The 19966-nt window shown below is 35.4% G+C and overlaps 2 protein-coding genes and 1 non-coding gene across 3 annotated transcripts in view; 2 read left to right on the top strand and 1 right to left on the bottom strand.

Annotated features, from left to right (window-relative positions):
- TRNAQ-CUG lies at positions 1007-1078 on the top strand. The gene has a single exon. It is a non-coding gene; the product is annotated as a tRNA-Gln (tRNA).
- LOC105177031 (trafficking protein particle complex II-specific subunit 130 homolog) lies at positions 1905-15563 on the bottom strand. Its single transcript, XM_011100048.2, has 21 exons — positions 15184-15563; positions 14293-14522; positions 13957-14138; positions 13511-13694; positions 12514-12604; positions 11725-11885; positions 11364-11453; positions 11106-11267; positions 10717-10778; positions 10395-10485; positions 9371-9534; positions 7888-8086; positions 6561-7106; positions 6260-6472; positions 5717-6095; positions 5535-5628; positions 5354-5438; positions 3729-3918; positions 2989-3290; positions 2489-2579; positions 1905-2387 (listed from the first exon to the last, which is right to left on the bottom strand). The coding sequence occupies exons 1-21, from the start codon at positions 15245-15247 to the stop codon at positions 2212-2214; spliced, it is 3756 nt and encodes a 1251-aa protein (XP_011098350.1). The 5' UTR covers positions 15248-15563; the 3' UTR covers positions 1905-2211.
- LOC105177030 (peptidyl-prolyl cis-trans isomerase CYP37, chloroplastic) overlaps positions 18709-19966 on the top strand; it is a gene marked incomplete in the record, with an annotated part of 6763 nt that continues 5505 nt past the window's right edge. The window contains 2 exon segments of the mRNA XM_011100047.2: positions 18709-18994; positions 19829-19966. Coding sequence (XP_011098349.1) covers positions 18800-18994; positions 19829-19966 — 333 coding nt within the window.

The raw sequence follows: 19966 nt of genomic DNA, 5'->3' as shown, positions 1-19966 counted from the left end.
ATCGAAAGAATGGTATTTAAGGCCTTCTAATTGTAATAAATGTGACTTACCATAAATAAAATATAATGATATATTTATATGATCAAATATGCCCACTTCTGTGAGCAAGAAATCTCCAACTAAGAGTTATCAGGCGATCTACAGTGTATCTTATTAAATCTTAATTTTTTTTTTAAATAAAAAAAAAGATTGGGGTAGATGTTAAGTGCCAAGAAATTTTCACTTGCATCCCACTCCACTCCTACCACTGAGATAATATTAGGTGGGATTGAGACAAACGAACCGGCCATATTTCCTTATATATATATATATATATATATATTTACACTCCTTAATGTAACCGTTCATTTATTATATAATTACATAAACCACCATCGCAAATAAAAAACAGGGATAGTTTTTGTAATGATATTGACGTTTTTAATAGGTGTATGTGTAATTTTTTCAAAAAATATAGATAATTTATGTATATAAATCGTATATCAAGAGATTTAAATGTAATTATCCCTTTTTCTTTTCTTAAAGTTTTTATCACAGGTATTTCATCCCACATTTGAAATAAAACTAATTCTATTTTTGCTAGAAGGGGAAGAATTATTCGTAAGATTTTAAATCTTACTCACCGATAAAAATAAAAACACATATAAAATCCAATTCGATTATCCAGATAATGGGTGGTGAACAACCCAAATTTGAAATGTAATAAAAGGGCACAGATCCCAGCAAACTGAAATGAACATCTAACTACTGAATTCTTGGGAGTGAATAGAGGAGGATATTTTGGTGTCCCCCACAAACAAAACAATACTACTCAACTCAACTTTCTCAACACATTATATCATATCATTTATCCTTTCAAGAAAGAGACACAAATTAACTAACAATTCATTCCACCCAATCAACAACATGTAAAATGGGTCACTCAATAAACAAGTTGGAGTATAAATTCTGGGAATATCAAATCAATCTTCTATATAAACGTTTGGTGTCGTAAATTGACAGATCAGGTCCCATGGTCTAGTGGTCAGGACATTGGACTCTGAATCCAGTAACCCGAGTTCAAATCTCGGTGGGACCTTTTTACCTTTCTTTATATTTTTAGTTTGATCAAGATTCCCACCCCTTTGAAATCCTCATATATATATAGAGAGAGAGAGAAAGAGAGAGCAAATGTATTTAAATCTCCTTGAAAATATAAAATTATATTTTTTTTAAAAAAATTAAATAACACTTACACATCTTTCAAAAATTCACCGTTTACACTTGATTCTCTTTCATTAGAATTAAATGAAACATGCTACGTAAACAAAACACTTACACAAACTTTTCATTTTACTCTTCATTTAATATTTTCATGTAATAATTTTATACTTATAAAGAGAAAATAGTAATGATATTAATCTTACTCATATACATATATATATATATATATATATTACATATATCTCTTTATAAATATAAAAATATTAAATATGAGATAAAATTAAAAATTTATTTAATTTTTTTTACTAATATCAACATTTTTCATTCATCCAAACAAAAAAGACCGAAGTGCAAAAGGATAATTCTAGAAGGGGGTGAATGTAATTTCATAATTTTTTTGAGGAAAGTGTAATTTTACATTTTGAAAAGAGGACCTAAATATAACTAACCCTTACATATATATATATATATATAGGTATATGTATATACATTTTCAAAGCTATTTCTTTGGAGTTTGGTACTTAAGCCATTGTAGCTCTGGTTATTTTTTCAACCCTATAACTAACCCAACTTACCTTACATTTCCCTATTATCAGACTTTACAAACTGTGGCTAAGAAAATAACTTCATACTTTTTACTCTTAACCAACATATGTGTGCGTGTCATTATGTGTATCTATACCTATCATCACGAACAGAAACACCACAAATAACTTTCCTGTTTCATTTGATTTCTTTTTCAACCAAACGAGGTATACAACATAATATCTCTGTCCCAATGTCAAAGTGTACAACTTCCACAAGCAACTGTACATTAACCAAGAAAATAAAATAACTATCCTCAACACTGAAGTGACCAAACTTATGAACTCCCGAGATCAAGAAAATAAAAATCAGAAAATCCTACAAAATTTCAGATTCAAAAAAATATGAGCAGCATGACCATTCCTATATTGGAAGAGACTAACCGAAATGTAATTCTACAACACAGATGCCAACAGCAAATGGTCAGGCTGGTATGCAGTAAGAGGAGCTGAGTGCCGGAGGCAAGACGCAGACCAAATGAGGACCAGGTGGATTGCAACTTATGTTTGCACCATTGATGTCAGGTAAACCAAGTTGAGGGGGTCGGACATATCCGGCAACCAGAGGCAAGCATAATATTGAGATCACGATCCTGGAACCTGTTAGAGGCCATGAAATTTGAAGTTCCAGAGAACCAAAATGGGGGTCTATGGCATACTGAGAAAAGCAATAATAATGCATGGGATGCTAGATCAGATACCTGGTTTTGTGGGGAGCGACACGTATCCTCGTTTCCGTCCAGCAATCATCCAGTTTTCGGAATTAACATTGACGTCATATAACACCTCATCCTGTGCCCAAGAAAAATAATGATTTCTCAGCATGGCTACAAGTAGAAACTCGGCACTGCATTGCGAATTCAATAGACTATAATTGACCCTTAGAGGTTTGAGGTACTTTGCCGAAGAAATTATTTATCATAACATTGAACAAAGTTCATTTGAGGGTTGATGACCCAATATCTGATGCTTCAGTACAGGGGAAACATGAAAGTGGATATTGGATAACCAACAACATTATTACAGACTAAACCGATATACATGAGATGCTCCTCTCCATAAAATGGTGTTTACATGTGTTGGTTAGGTGCAATTATAGTGAAATGGTCAACTGCTCGTATATCAATTTTACAAACAGTGAAGAAAGAATGATCTTTTAGCAGGAGTGTTAAAACACTAAACTGGAACTAAAATGACTTACAAGGTTTTCCGAAGCCACATTCTCCTCTGGATCCTTCAACCTTTCAACTCTCCATTTCATGGTCACAAGCTGCCCGACACGGAGACCACTTGATGGGAGAGGAAGGAAACCAACTGCAACGCAAGGGTCCAGCACTGGTCTCTGTAAAACAAGAGCACTCCTAAAGGTCAAATGCCCTGCCTGATGGTTATCAGGTCCAGTAAGTTCCTCAGCTACTGGGACGTGAGCTCCAAGGTTTCTGCTACCAGAAATCGTATATTTGATATTCAATATGCTATCTGGACAGGACTCCCTTTCATCATCTGCTTAAGTAAGACATCTTAGTTAGACAAAAGAACAAACATTTTGAGAACTACTTGCCCCTCTAGAGAAACTCTGAAGATTCTAAGCAAATATTTGCAGATACTGTGAACTATCATATTTGGAGCAAAATTTTCAAGTTCACAATTTTGGTTAAGCAAATGCGTCAAAAGTGCAACTATAATCAGCAATAATCGAAGGTAAAAATTAACTCTATCTTGTATTGTCCTTCACACTCATAACCTCTGATGTTATCTGAGAGCTACGGCCACAAATTTCTGTTGCACACCCTACTATGGATACACATAAGATAACTTTGCAGCATTCTTTTATTGGATAGACATTTCATGAACCAAAACCTCTTTCTATGCAAGGAGGTATGATTAAATTAAGACGACGAACATGAGAGAACTTATAGGAAAAAACTGAGTCCTCTCTACCTTTAGCAGGTGTTTCTGACAAGCAGATACTAAACATAATTCCAGCTCTGGATTGAGGAGAAACAATTAGTGGAAAGAAGCTAGAGGCTGGTCTCCCATCACCCTTTCCAGCATGAGCAAATCCATCTTGAAGATCCAGTAAAGCATCCTGGATCTCCAGTGAAGCTTTCACCTGGGATTGCAGTATGACCTAAGCAATAGGAGGAAAATGAGAGCAAAGAATTAGAAGGCACATATATATCCTCAATAGCTCACTAAAGTTCTAGGATTAGACACAGAACTATACTCTGCCACAGTTAAGTGTGCTACTACCCACAAAGACAACAAAAACGTTAATATCAGAGAATAGGTATAGCAATTCAGCTGCATAAACCAGCAAAACTGAACCCATGCAACGGAGAGATAGCCTCTTCTACACCGGAAAGGAAATTCTCAATGAATTTAACAAAGATAACCTGTAGATGACTTCTGTATCTAAAGAGCAACAGGAAAAAAATGTTATTTATGAATGTTTTTGCTGGGAGCAAATACTAGTTAGCAAAGGTCCTTTTCAAAATATACAAAATTGAAGCTACTGAGATTCTGAGAATTTTCTGAATTAAATCCATATGGAAATGATATTTAAGCTACAAAAATTACTATTAACAAACATACGGAAATCATAAATCAAATTTTATGGCACAGTTCTACACTGCATCCGGGGCTCCTATAGGATGCAATCCGGCACTACCCTGGTCCCACGGACGATTGGAACCAGTTGCATAACCAGCTTCCAAACTTCATATTCGCCATTCACAGTTCAAATAAAGCACCAAATAATAGGCTTCCCACCTACTTAGGCAGCATTCTGGATTTTTGCAACAGAAGCACTCAATAATTCATCCTGAAATCAGCCACAAATGACTGCTAAGCAGGTGCTGCTTCAGTCAATTCATTCTTTTTTTAAGATTTGGATAAAGAAACACATACTTCAAATGAATTTTTGAATTTGTTACATCATTTTCTGTTCCAGCATTTCTCCTAAATACCAATTTCAAGCTCTCTGAGGTAAAATATCTACAAGATGTCTTTCTAGTATTAATTCTCGCTTTCTTGTCCTTCTTTCTCCTTTGTTTCTCCGCAGGGAGAAACTTTTGCATTTTTAGTTAGCCATTTTCGAGTTCATATTAATAGAGGTCAAACATCTGCAGTGTATTTGTTCTTCCTTGTATTTGCTTTCTTTTCCATCTTCTCTGTACTTTGCCACTCTGTCAAGATGAACTTTTGCATTTCCTTATTTTCCATTCTTTTTCTATTGTTGGCAGCAATTCTACTTCAGACTGACAATCGAACAGGCATAAGTGAAGACAGTAGTTGTTGCAACGGCTGCAATAATCAAAGTATTTTATATTTTAAATTTTCAGTGGAGGGCTGATGATTATATCAAGAGTTCAGGAGATCTTGTCCTGAAAGATTATTAAAGATAAATAATTGGAAAAGTAATAACACACTGACGGACATGAAAGACAGACTACTATTTTCTTATATCATGATAAACGGCAAGTAAAACAAGAGCATAAGAGAAGTCCACGGGTGTGTGCAGTCAAGAATGAGATGATTGGACAAGAAAACTGTAGCATGAATACCTGCAAAAGCAAAGTGCCATCATTGCATTTGTCCACCACACGCATACTAACATGGAAAGGATCCGTAAAATGCACAGCTATGGTCCTGTGATGTAATAATCTCTGTTACTTCAGGCTTGATTTCAAAAAGATTAGAAAAAGATATAGTTGGAGTGGAAACTGAAAGCAAAAGAACAGATACTTTTCAAATGTCTGGTTATGACAAACTCCAAAATCAAGTTTCAGAGCAATTGTCCTCAAACCATCTACAACACTCTGTCTCTGTGGAGCTGTACCTATAGAGACATGAATGGATAGTTATGCTTCCAAGCACAGACGGATAACGTTTCAAATTAGAACTGCCAAAACTAATCCGATACTAACCTGCAGGTGTCCCCTTAGGTAACCCATCGCTAACTGCCTGTAGTGGAATCCACAACACTGAAGTGATATTGCTTGTCCAGTCAGGCAACTTAATCTTCCCATCTTCAAGAGTCAGTTGCTTGACTTCAGACAAAGGAGAAGGATTGCCAGGCAAATTATCTAGGTTTGCCCTGTTCTGCGACCTAACATCATGCTTCTCGATTTCAATGCCATATGTCTCCTCAATCCTCAAGCCAGGACCAGTGTCTATGTATAGCACAGCACCCTTAAGGGAGTAATTAATTGGCCTAATAATTATGCCGACCCACTGAGATTCATTCATCAGCAAAGCAGATGAAACAGCAGCAGCAAGATCGACCAGAGACCTTGGTTTGGCCACCTAGTAAATATGTGAAGTTAAGAACTTGCAATTTCTTGATTGCAAACACCCAACAGAAAGTGTAACGACAGAAGAATGGGTGTCATCGAGTATTGTATTAGTTCAACGTAGACAATTCAGCAAAAAGTTCTACTCAATTACTGGTAAAATTAAACGCACAATACCTGCAGGATAGGCCTTGTTGGTTTTTCATAACTCATGAAGTCATCAGTGTCTGCAGGACCGCCTTTAGAAAAACTATGAGATCTAAATCTTAATTGACCAATCTTTCCAGTGAGAACCCCTAACACATAGGATCCTGGTTTTTGTGGGGGCAAAGAAAGGGTAATATTGTTCCTGCCAGGTCTTAGTATAATAGCTTCAGAGCTCGTGATTGCCTGAACACATTAGAAACTTGCGTTACCATGAAATGCAAAAGATATACAGCGAAAATGGCATGAAGCAAGTCTTTTGATCACGAGGTACCTTAGCACCTTCATCAGCATTGTTCGTAGCTGTCAGTGTAAGACTAAGTGATTCAAGAGTTATATCATCTGGAAATCCACTCCAGAGAGTAACGGATAGTGTACCTGGGTCACCATCACAAAGCTCTACAGGAGGCCCCTGATTGCCAGAAAATGTTATTAAGGAGGAGACATCCAGGGGCACAGGATGTTCCATCTCACTGTGAGCAAGACGAACTACTTCAGACTGAAATGCTTGTCGTTCCTTGGTTAGGAACAATCCTCTATCTAATGACAATAATTTCACACAAGAAGAGAGGTAACCAGCTTGATCATTCAGTATCTTCTGACACTCTGCCAAATTTGGGAGAACTTCAGCCAGTAGGTTCTCCCATCCTTCACCCGCATAAAGAGCACAAACTTTCTCATATAAATTTGCAGCAATATCGTAATTTTCATGCTTATGGTAGACAGCTGCAATTTCACCATCAAGGACAACTCCATGTCTCTTCCACCAAGAACGATGGTAGCTATTTGCAGCACCCTTTGATAGATCCAGATATTTTTGCTGTAATGCAAAAGGTCAAGTTCCCAAAAGGTTCAACAAGGATTGACGAAATGAAATTTAACACACAGCAACACAGAAGTTACAGTTATTAACCAAATGCACATTGCTGTAACAAAAGAACGGTCATAAATGCATCAGGACTTTATCACCTATTCAGTATTGAAAAATCAAAAATTGAAAATGCTCTAAGAAGAGTTGGCAACCAAACAGCTCCAATTTGCTTGAGATGATATCACTTACGATAAGAGGTTGTTCATTTAAGTCTATCTTTGACATCTTATAAGCTCCGGAGTATAAGATGATAGATCTTAATAAAGAATAAGCTCTCAGCCTTTTCTGGATAAAGTAAGCTCCAAGAGATTATAAGAGGTCTCATTGAGTAATGACAGTCCTATATTTATATATGGTAAAATACAGAGGGAGTTTGTTACATCTTAAAATTAAGTTGGGATCTCATTACTTTTCTAGAAGTTAAACCGTTAATAAGCTACTAAATCTTATTTTCAGTTGAAAATTTACCTAAAGATATTTTGATATTCATATCTGCTCAACATCTTTGCAGATGTTAAGAGTCTAACTTGGCCAATTATCATCTTACTTCAAAATATCAGATTGGGAAAGAAACTGACTCCTTTTTAACTAGATCTTACTGAGAAGGTTCATGGTGAACTAGGTCAAAGTTAAAGCTGACACCAACATGATACAAGGAAAACAGCCACCAGCCCAAGATGATAGCTTATATAAAATTTCAAGAAAATATGGAATCTTGTAGGCCACTTACCTCAAACTCCTGAATAGAGGATAATGATTTCCATAAATTTTCATCAGAAATTGTGTTCCGTAAAGCATGCTCAGCAGCAACGTAGATTTCTGCAAGTCTCATGGGCCGATCAATTGAACCCTCAAAACCACCGGGTGTAGAGAGATTCCTTGTCATGGATATTGCATTCCCTTTAGGCAATGGGGAAACTAGTCCTGAACTGTCACCGGAACACATTTGATATAAGCATAGAATCTCTCTGTCCAATATATCAAACCCCACAGATCCAAGGTGCAATCCAGAAAAGAAAAGGTACAGCACAATGCCCCTAGTATTTTGGTGTAAGTTTAACTTACCCCATAGTAAAATATATCAAAATAAACTACGAAAATTGCAGAATTAACCCTTTTTTTTGCCTTTTAGAACTATTTACATGACCTCGACAAATGAGCATACATCTGCTTGAAAAGCCAGGCAACCTACTGCATTCTTTTCAAAAACTTATTCTTGATGGCAACTTCTTGGATAGAACTTGTCCATAATCAAGAAATACGCATCTAACCAAAAAGGAAAAAAAAAAAAAAAAGTGTTTTGAGGTTCTTCTCACGTAACATTTGGAAGACAAATTACGAAAGGAAGCAAGGGTGAAGCACGAATTATCCATTAATTTTTCACCTAACTGACAGTTTACTTCCCAGTATAGCTGCAAGAAGTAGACCCCCTTCATTAAGTAATTAAGCTTTAATAGCCCCAATCCATCAAAATAAAGTAGAAAAACTTACGAAAATAGCTTTTAATAACAATAGGTTTCCCTTATCTATCCATGGATTGCCACCAGCAGCCCACTCTGATTTTCTCCACAAGCCACCACGAATTAAGACGAGAGCTAGCAGATCATTAATACCACATTTAACAGCAATCATGGCCTCTACGTACTTAAATATCAAATTGCCAAGGAAGAAAAGAACTGTAACAAACACTTCTCAAGCATGAATGGTTCAGCAAGACCTCTGGTCACTTAATCCATCACTCCTAGGCAGTGGCAAAGTTACTACAAGTACCACCAAAAATTTCGTGCTTCCCGGTGATTTTCTTTGGGAACTGAAGATATAGGATTTTTTTTCACACAGACAGAGATTTGCTATGTTCAGCACATGAAACATAGATCTCCTGACGATAGCTTCAAGAACTTTTTGAGGGAGGTATTTGAGATCTGGACCAGATTGAAATCAGGCTCCATTACTTCGACTTTTCATTTTCATTTGTCTTGTTCATTTCTTTGTCTAATCTAGTAATATGGTAAGGTGGTACTTAATGAGATGAACATGTTTAGAAGTATGGGAATCAGATGGCATGGTGGCGCACAGCAAAAATGTCAAACAATAAGGTCATAAGCCAACACTCTTGGGGGTTTGCCTTTCCTCTTTCAATCACATACCTAATATTTATTGCTTAATCAAAAGTAGAATTAATGTACTTGATGTAATCCTAAAAATTTCATCACCTGTCATTGGAATTAGGACGACCATCAAACAACTCAAACACATTTCCAGCTGAGAGAGAAGCCCTACGACGATTTGCCTCACGCAACAAGACAGATGGTTCAAGAGGCAGTGGCTTCCTCTGAATGCCAAAGTGCTTAGGCCGTGGTGATTCTTGGAGAACCATCTGCAGAACCAGTGTAGAATATAAATAACAAAAGATAGCGAAGCTTTTTACTTCGCAACAACAATATAATACATACATCTGGTGCAGACAAGAGGCCCAATCTAAAAACAAAAGCCTACAGTTGAAAGGGGGAAAAAAAGGAAAGCAAGCCTAGCCCGTTCCTGAAATAATCAAAGAACCCAATGCAAGGTGGTTTTGTGAACAGTTTGAACCTACCAACTTTATACTTCAAGCAAAAACAATCTCATAAAATAATCATAAAATGAAAACACATTTTCTTCATAGAAATTTTCAGACACGATAGCAGGAATACTAAATGAGACAAAAGATTCAAACTTTTTGATATCGTATGGTGGAATCCAACTAAATGCAGGAAAAACATAGGAAGCATCTGGAAGAATAGAAAATATCTGAAGCATTACCATCAAGAGTCTCTGTCGATCACATCTAATGCGATGTAATAAATCATCTTAAAGCAGAAAACCATTACTGGAAATATTGTCATATGAAAATTAAATAAAAAACTAATAGCTCCACTAAAAATAACTGGATTATCATTTAACAAATGTTAAAATAACTCCCACGCCAGGGTAATCTAGAAGTAGAAGTTTAATAGTTAGCACGAACCAAAAGGTGATCATCTATAAACAAAAACCTGACTGTCTTTCATGCTCATTCATGCTAAAAAGTTTAGCAACTTCGTCTATATTTAGTAGTGACCTACTCAACAAAAGGCGACAGCACAATCATTGTGCTTGAATTAAGCTATTCAAAAGGAATACTAGGGACAGATACAAATATCTTTCATGTAATTAACTAGGTTTTGATGTTTAGGTTTCACATTCATTTATCAACCTCACCTTTTCTTTTGCAAGCACTTCTGTTGAAGCATCAGATGGAAGTGTAGGCCAAACTGCTGGCTTAGGCCATGGCAGCATACTGAGTGAAGCACTGCATGGAAAATATAAGAGCTATAGCATTTTGCACGAAATCAGAAAACTTTATTGTGATGTAGCATATTAATTTTGGTTCTCTTGGCATGGCTCATTTCCTTTTGTGAACAATACCAACTAGAACATTATTATAACAATTCAATTCAAGAACAAATCTTTAACAAAATTACTTTTTCTGGGAGGCATACGGAAGTGAATAGACAGAACTGCAGTAAAATTGAGCAAATACCTGTTGACCGGACTTCTTTCTATATCTGATCCATAGCCAATTAAATAGCCTAGCCGCATAAACTGCCACAAGCAGACATACTTCAACTCAAAGTACCATTGATCTACTCAAAGAAGCTTGGAAATAATACTTGTCCTTCACATGACAAAAAGCAAAAGAAAAAAACCTGACCTAGAAGAACAGTGTCACTAAAGTCTAGTTGATGTCTGGAACAAAAATACCTAACCTAGCATGAACACTGTCACTAAAGTCTAGTTGATGCCTGACTATCATGACTAAACGCTCAGGCAAATAGATAAAGGATTCTGTTCATGGGCAAAACAACAGGAATTAATTGTATATAGTGTTCAGTTCTATATATTTAATTCTTAAATATGAGTAAATACTACCTTAGTCCGACATAAATTATATAGCTCCCCTTGAACGCGATAAAACTCCTTCTCAACATCAGGTGCTGCTAACCCATCTTTATAAAGAGATGCAGTAGCATTGCTCAATGCCAAGCAAGCTGTTATTACCCACACTTCACGCATACAGAAAGGCAATATACTCTGCAAGAACCCAACATATAGGACTCTGAGAAGGCAACGTTCTACAAAGGCAATTAGGACAAGAATACATGAAATAAAGAAGTGAAGGCCAACTACCTCTTGCAAAGCCAATGCCTTTGAGAAGCTAATTATGAATGAATAACCCCTTGATGCAGCCTCAAACGGACGACTTAATTTGAAGAGCAGCTGCATTTTATGTGGTTACTGAAACCCTCTTAGGACATGGCAATGGAAGTAAGTTCACGCAAAAGCAGAGAAACATGCTACTAGGAAGCACGCAGAAAGTAATCCAAACAATATGCTAATCACTGATGTCAATAATGCAATATTTTACTGTTCAAAGTCGTATCAGTAGACAGTGAACATAATAACAATTGTGCAAAAGCTGTACTGTACAAACCATAAAAGGGTCATACAACACAAAACCAACCTAAGCTAATCACAATATCTTTCACACCTTTGCTTGACAGGCAAATAGATACTGCCTGAACTCGAACTCCCTAAATGAATCATCTTGAACAATCTGCGTCAATGCTTTCCTCCCAGGGTCAAGCAGCATAGCCTGATCATCTCCCCGATCCACTCCTCCAAAGTCCCTCTGTTTTCCAGCCACATTAACTACAAAGTAGTCACATGTAAACAATGTTAAGTTATACATCTGCACCTCAAAAAAGTAAACTTAGTGGTAGCAAACATTATAGAAAGAAGGATTATATATCCCTTCACGTAGAACAAACTAAAGCAGAAGGAGCAAATTAATCAGACAGAAGGTTCAATTTCTATATACAACATGAAGAACAAAAAAGGAAACAAAAAAGATTCTACTCGCTGAACTCAAAGAATTCTGTCAACCAGCAGAAAATGTTTTGACAGAAGAAAATATCATTTTGTAAAAGAGGGAAGCCCAATTGTTCTCATTTGTTTCTCTTTTACCCAACATTAAACAAACCCACAGTTTCCATCTCAATTTCTGAAATTTCCTTTCAGAATAAAGTTAGATCAAGAGCAATATCACCATGTGTGTCAAAAAAGAAAAAAAGAAATAACAAAGGCTACCCAGAAGCACAGAGTGATGGCTAGAAAAAAGTCATTCGAATGACGATGAATATCTTTGTTTCAAAAATACAAATATACAAACGAAAATTAAAATTAAAAAATGAAGATGAAAATCAGTTGCACAAACAAAATTTGACAACTTCCATTTTCAACAAAGAAGTCAAAAGGTAAAACAGCACATACTAAGCACCTGTTTCCAAATAACAGAGTTCAAGCTCGTCATATTCACGTAAAGCATCTTCATGGAGATGAGCAATCTCGAACATAAAAGCCAAACTTTCCTGTAATGGAGGAAATATTCATGAGCACATGACAAGAATGGCCCTAAACTGTAGGAATTGTAGATATTGATTGGCAAAGAACCAAAATGGTATTAGAAATTATACTTCTAAGTATATTTCAAATAACCATGCACCCTTTGGTCAACCTTAAAGAATTTATTCATCCAAGAAACAATTTGATGGCTTTAATCATGCTGTGAGATGGGATAGTGGTATACTCCCTCCAAGTCATTGGGTAAGTACAGCAGTTAATTGGTGATCATTTTGACCCTTTCACAATAAAATTCCCGTATGTGATATGGTCTTGGATAATGCAGCCTCATTAAATTCTTCACATTTATGTATTAATATGCATATTTCATTTGAACTTATATTAAATAATGCTATTTTTTTCTTCAAATTTTCATGCAACTCTGCCAAAGGATCAAATGATAGAGTAAGATAAACAGCTCCCCTCCCCCACTCTCATTCTGCAGCATTTGCCAGACTTCTTCCTTTCACTTGAGTATCAGGGTTCCACGGTGCCGTCCTACAATCCTTTTCCATTTTCTTTCCAACCTAACACAACATTAACCTAGCTAAGTTCAAGCATAATTTTTCAGTGCTAGAACCAAGTAAAGTGCAGTGGGAACAAAGAGTAATTTCCACCATCACGGTAACTGCTGCATCCTACATCGGTACATACCATCATATCGTTTGACAGTTGTGAATAAGCAATTTATGCAAGATTTCATTTACTATTATCTTATAGACGTGCTTTCACACTGCTACCTCGTATTAGCAATGAAGAAAGTTAGCCAATAGCTCATTCAAAATCTCCCAGCTAGTTGGGAACAGCTTCGCAGGCAGATTCTAAATGAGCTCTTAACTGAATGAAGTTCCTTTTTTGATAGCACAAAAGAGTACCTTCAGGATGAAAAAATTGCAAAAATTCCAAACTGGCATGAATCGCTGTTCGCTAAGCTTGCGGATTTCCTCTTCGTAAAACTGAATGCGCCTATCAAGAGTATTTCTGATGCATTCCATGATTTTGGCCTCCAAGTCTTCCCAGAAATTCGCATCAGGTCCATGCAAATCTAATTTGCAGCACCTACATCAAGCATTTGAGAGCCTCAGATGAGGATTCCTTGCATATAATTATAAATAAACTTTTGTTTGTTTTCCCTCCATAAATCCTTTATATTATTAGTTTATGACGGCAACTTACTCTTTTAGGAAAATTTTAAACCAGCACAATACAAGAACTTTGGGGGTTACAAATGCCCAACCAGTCAAAAACATAAATAATTTGCATGTTATCCGATTATACAGCATAAAACGTGAAAATCACAGAATTCCAGTAGAAGTCTTACCTTTCCCTCTTCTTAGAGTTAAAATCAACTTCAAGTCTGGCATATACTTTTTTGGCCATCTTGGTGGCCTGATCATTGTGAGCTGGTGCTTTAGATACAAAAACAATAAACCATTCTCGTTCATCATTTTGAACTATTAGTTTGAGGCGTGGTTTAAGAATGTTCTTAAACTCATCGAGATCCTACACAGAGAAGGAAAAATTACAATATTGAAAAGAGAAAAATCGAACAATTTGAGACAAAGATGAAAGTAGTCGCCCACAGAGAGAAGGGGTCTCAGCCAGACAGATGATTAAGAGATTAACTTGAACATGACTTCAGAGCTGTAAATGTTACCTCACATGTAACAAGAACGATAGTTGCATATGGCTCACGGAACCAAAACAATGATTGCTCTTGAGGAAACCGACTGCGTAGTCTAGCATCCGTAGTTAGTATAAATTCAGCAGGTAATTCATCAACAAGCACAGGATTACGGGTCTTGTTGTTTAGAAAAGCCCTTTTGAATGGCAGCCTCTCTTCAAAACCCTTCTTGACTACGGGCCACAGATCGGTCACATCCTCAACTATAATAAGATAAGTAGTGCATATAAACTAACAATTCAATTAAATAGAAGAAACTTCAACGATAAAAAAGAATCTTCCTTAACTGTTTCCTATATGAAATCGGTAATATACCACTTCCTATAAGCAAAAAAATTATGATCATTGCCTACCTATACCAAAGAAACCTATAGAACTTTCTCATGGCAGGGTTGTCAGCTTTCAATGGCCTAAAGAGTTGACCTCTGCTACAAAATCTTGACCTATATTTGTTCAATTGGTCAATCTGATGGTTAATATCTTCAATTAATGTCCCTACCATAGCTAACTAAGAAAAAGCGGCATATGTCCTGCATTAGTGAAGTATCTTTTGGTCCAGAAATCATTCAGAGACTAAAGATGAGTTGTAACAGGAAAACTGCGTGAAATACAGAAAATCTACTATCTAATGCAATTCTCCATTAAGTGAAGCAAATGCGACTAGTCACGTACAGAGATCGACCGAATCAGTCTGCCTGACAGTGTAAACAGTACTTTAAGAAACAAAAAACTAGCGGACATTAATTCAGCCAGACAAAAGAATAACAACAATAACAAAACCTTAAGCAGCACAAACGCAAATCAAAATTGAAGGCCGGAGCCAAAACTAGGGTTGCATTAACGAGTAAAGAGCATCGGAATCACCGGCGAGAACGACGTGATCGAAGGATGTCTTGATGCTCTGAAACTGTGGTAAGAAACTCGCCATTCTTTCACCGATCCGTTGAGACCATCAGTCCATTGATGGAGAGTGGAGATCGGCGAGCAAACAATGCGACAGTAGTTGGAAGAGTACGCAGTTTGGTTAAGTGTGAATTTCTACTACTCCCAACCCAAAGTGCGCAGTGGAACGGCTCCGCAGATTTGTTTTGTCCCGTTGATGTTGGGATCGACGGTTTCTTGCAAATCGCGATTTGTCGTTGTGTTTTCTCCAGTGATGATTAGGAAATCGCGTTGCGAGTTTCAGTAATTCTACCGCTTGTGAAATTTGGCGTGCGATTCTAATCGGTAAATTCTCCACGGGGGTTTATCATAAATTCATAAAGTGGTTTGCTTGATGGGATTTTTCCTATCTTAATTTGAAGTGTTAAATACGTTTTGCACTCCTAAACTATGAATTAAATGTATTTATATCTCTAAACTGTTTTAAATTATAATATAATATAATAAACTAAGCACTACCCAATATTTATATTTTTTTATTATAAAATATAAAATCTGCATAAACTTTATAAATTTAAAATCTTTATATTTTTTACATAACTGATAAAAGATTTATATAAGTTTTACTTGTATTGTTATATATATTAAACTTTTTTTAGAAATAAATTATCAATACAGTTTTAAAATGTTACATCAAATAATATATATATGTGCATTTAACAAAATTCACTTTGTAAAATATATTTGTAAATATTGAGCTTATAAATATTTTTTAGTATTACGTAATTTTATAAAAGGTTATAATTTATAATATTACTTAAAAATTTTAAATTGCTATTAATAATTTTAGTGGAGATTTTTTAATAAAATATATTTTAAAGAGTAAAATAAAAAGTATAGAAGGTATGTGAAAAGGATGCTTTTGTCCTATTAATGCTAAACGATTTTGTTATGATTAAATGCAATTTGATCCTCTAACTATAGCCAAATCCCATTTTAGTCCTTTAACTTGTTAGGGTTTGGATTTGATCTTCTATATATTTTAATTGCTCAATTTTGGGACTTTTATTGCCGGAAAAATATCCAGTCCGTCGGAAGGTGGCCGTGAACTTTAAATCCTTGGATCTCCGCACCACGTTGATGAAAATGACTGGGAGTTGTCTCGTTAGAATTGCAAGAAAGAGGCGAGTTGAATTGTGGTGGTTTGCGACTGCCGTTCGTACGGACCGCGGCAAATCGACGCGAAAAGGCTACAACGGTGAAGGTTTTCGTCCAGTCTTTATGGTGATCGAAACTTGAAATTGATTGAGGGGTTTTGTTCTTCTTGAACTTGAGAGTTGAACGGTATATGTGGCTCTTGGCAATTTAGAGTGACGGTGGCAAATTTTTAGAAAGAAGGTGGCGGAAAAAGAGGGATGGTAGTTCGCGATTAAGAATCATTCGGACGGTGGCCGTGAACTTCAAATCCTTGGATTTTCACACCACGTTGATGAAAATGGCTGGGACTTGTCTCGTTAGACTCGCAAGGAAGAGGCGAGTCGAACTCTGGTGGTCCGCGACGGCCGTTCGTACAGACCGCAGTGAATTGACGCAAAGAGGCTGCGGCGGTGAAGGTGAAAGCCCAGTCTTTGTGGTGATCAAAACCTGAAATTGATTGAGGGGTTTTGTTCGTCTTGAGCTTGGGAGTCAAACAATATATGTGGCTCTCAGCAATTTTGAATGACGGTGGCAGATTTTTAGAAAGAAGGTGGAGGTGAAACTAGGGCAAAAATTGATTGATTTTCCGGCGAACTGGATATTTTTTCGGCGAAAAAAGTCCCAAAATTGAGTAATTAAAATATATAGAGGACCAAATCCAAATCCTAATAAGTTAAATGACTAAAACGGGATTTGGCTATTGTTAGAGGATCAAAATTGCATTTAATCAATTTTGTTATGGGTGTTTTTTTTTTTACCTTTCATACTTTAGGAGTGTAAATACAACCAAATGCATAGTTTAGGAGTGCAAAATATATTTAACCCTTATCTGAACTAGCTATTCTATTCGAGCACATCCAATGCGTGTATATAACTTTAAATTTTATTGTATTTACTGAAATATAAAAATTAGAATAAAACTAAAATAATTAATTGATCTTGTTTGAAATATTTTTTATTAAATTTTAAATGCATGAATGTGATATTATTGATAGAAATTCTTGAATTTAGGTATAATTATATCGTAATAAGATTTAAAAAAATAAATCATTTAAAATCACACACACACATATATATATATATTTAGTAGCATAAATCATTAATTAATTGAAAATCAAACTTATAATTTTCCATACAAAACCGAATAAAAAATTTAGAAAAGTAATAAGATTAAATAGGGCAACCCCACAATGCTATTGAAAATCTCAAATTATATTACACAAAGTTAGTATTGGAAAACAAATTCAAAAGGGAAACAAAAATAATTGAAACAAATAGTAAAATATGGATTAATAACCCAAATTCTCACATGTTTTACTTTTTTTATTTGAAAACAAAAAATATAGAATGTAACATAAGCTTTTTGATTAATATCTAAATCAATAAAAAAAATTAAAAAGTAAACATATATTAAAGTGAGATTTGTAATTGTCAAAATTAGATATCTTTAATCCAGTTTTATTATGCAAAATTTTAGGGATTTAGTTTGTTATTAATTCAGTTTTTAGAAGAAATTAATTATTTCGGTCAAAATTAAAGGATTTGGGTAAAAAGACCCTCATCAAATAATAATAATAATAATATAATAATTTATTTCTTTCAAATATTACGCTTCACATTTTCCCTCATATTTATTATTTACTCTATTTCTTAATCATGTTTATTTTTAAAACCTAAGTTATATGAATACGATGCTATGCATGCAAGTATTGTATGACACAGACGACTCAAATATTATAAAGAGAAGGTCAAATATGAAACGGTAAATTACAACAATATTCTATGAGATTTGACATAGTTTGAAAAATTATCAATACCTCATAATTTTAACGTTCGTTAACAATTACCTCAATTCGTTAAATTTTCTTCTATTTATTATGCTAAACTGACCAAAATACCCTTATAGATTAAAAATTATAATTTTATTTAATTTTTAAAACTTTTTGATTTTTTATGGACTAAGCAGATAAATTTTTATAATTTTTAAAATTTTTTCATTCATCCTGTTCAAACAAATAATTTCATCAAATATAATGGAAATATTTATAATATTTCAAACAACGAGGGATATTGATAATTACGACAAACCCAGTAATTTACCCAATATAAAATTCTAATTCAAATAGAATTTGATCGGATCGAAATCAATTATATGATAAGTATAATATATTTTTTATGTGATTAATGTATAATATAAAAAAAGTCATCAATTAATAAATTAATATATTTACTATGCAATTGATTGGAGGATTTTGAGTAAGAATTTTTTAGTGGAAAACCAAGAAAAAAATGGGGCGTGCAGTCCCCATACAAAATCAGAGGGAGAAGTGTAGAATGTAGATTAGGCTTTTTGGCTCTGGATGAGGCGCGCGAAAACCTCATCAACTACCAACTCCCAATCATGGCCTTCCCTTTATCTGCCTCCATTTTCTCCCCAAACAAGCTTTCTCTCAACCTCTCCTCTACTCGCAAGTCCACTTCTTCTTCATTCACCACCCATTTCGCCTTGCCGTATACTCCTCGAGAACCCGCCTCGGCGAAACATATTTCTCCTGAATTCAAGTGCATTTTGGCTAGGAAGGATGACGGCCCCATGGTTAGTATAGTTTGATCATGTTTAAGTTATTTTCCTGGGGAAAAACAATTTAGAAACTTAGGAGATAGTAGTGATGAGGTTATGTGTAAGTAATGGGACTAATTTCAATTGGGATTGTTTGTTTGCGCATCCTTTTTTTTCCCTCTTAATTTTGATCGTGGTTTGGATAACTTGGACTCGTAGCGGGATGAGCTCCTGAGAATGTTTGGATGTAATTTTTTGGACATTTGGTTGATGAGTGCATCGACTTGAGTGTTACAGAATATATTGTAATTTGGACTTTGCCAAAATGGCCTGATTTCAAATGGTTCTCGTGAATCACCATGATCAGGAGAATGGTCTTTGGAAGAGGGGACTTTGATTTCCTCTCTTCAAATCGGGTTAATATTTTTTTACGACAAAATGGCATTATCAAGAAGTGAGTCCTGTAATCCTCCAAAAGATGGGAGGAAAACCTGAAAAATTGTTGAATGGAATAACAAATGCCTGAAGTATAATATTCAGGTCCAGTAATAGAATAGAATCATGCTGGGACCATGCAATGCAGTCTCATAGTACAGCAGTCTGATTACATACTCTTGAAAAGGTAGGCAAGAACTGAAATGCGAATCAAGCATTAGGTTAAAATCTGAATATTCCACTTCTGGAATTAGTATTAATCTCAAAAAGCAAATGTTTTTCTGCCTTACTATTTTCAGATAGCAGAATTTCTTCGAGGATGATAATTGATTGTCCTGTCTGGCTGGAAGTGCCAACTACAGGCATTTCCTTCTTTCTTTTCATAGACTCACATGGTTGCAAGTAAACTAATTGTGTCCAATTGTTATTATGCAGGAGTTAGTGAATGGGTCCAATTACTTCTCCAACTTAGAGACGTGGTTGGTACTAGGAAGAAAGCAGTTTGAGCGTGCCTTTGCAGCAAGCATTATTTTCCTTCAGCTGATGTCTCCAGTACCTTGGACAGGATATGAG

The sequence above is a fragment of the Sesamum indicum genome, linkage group LG14, assembly GCF_000512975.1.
Source record: "Sesamum indicum cultivar Zhongzhi No. 13 linkage group LG14, S_indicum_v1.0, whole genome shotgun sequence".
NCBI classification, from domain to species: Eukaryota; Viridiplantae; Streptophyta; class Magnoliopsida; order Lamiales; family Pedaliaceae; genus Sesamum; species Sesamum indicum.
This window is presented reverse-complemented; position numbering and strand designations above follow the sequence as displayed.

Coding starts and splice junctions, on each gene's coding strand:
- LOC105177031 (XM_011100048.2), bottom strand. CDS start 15,247: ATGGCGAGTTTCTTACCACAGTTTCAGAGCATCAAGACATCCTTCGAT. Junction 5,629..5,716: donor ACCTAAGGGGACACCTGCAG/GTTAGTATCGGA, acceptor ATGTCTCTATAG/GTACAGCTCCACAGAGACAG. Junction 2,388..2,488: donor GTCGCTCCCCACAAAACCAG/GTATCTGATCTA, acceptor GGCCTCTAACAG/GTTCCAGGATCGTGATCTCA.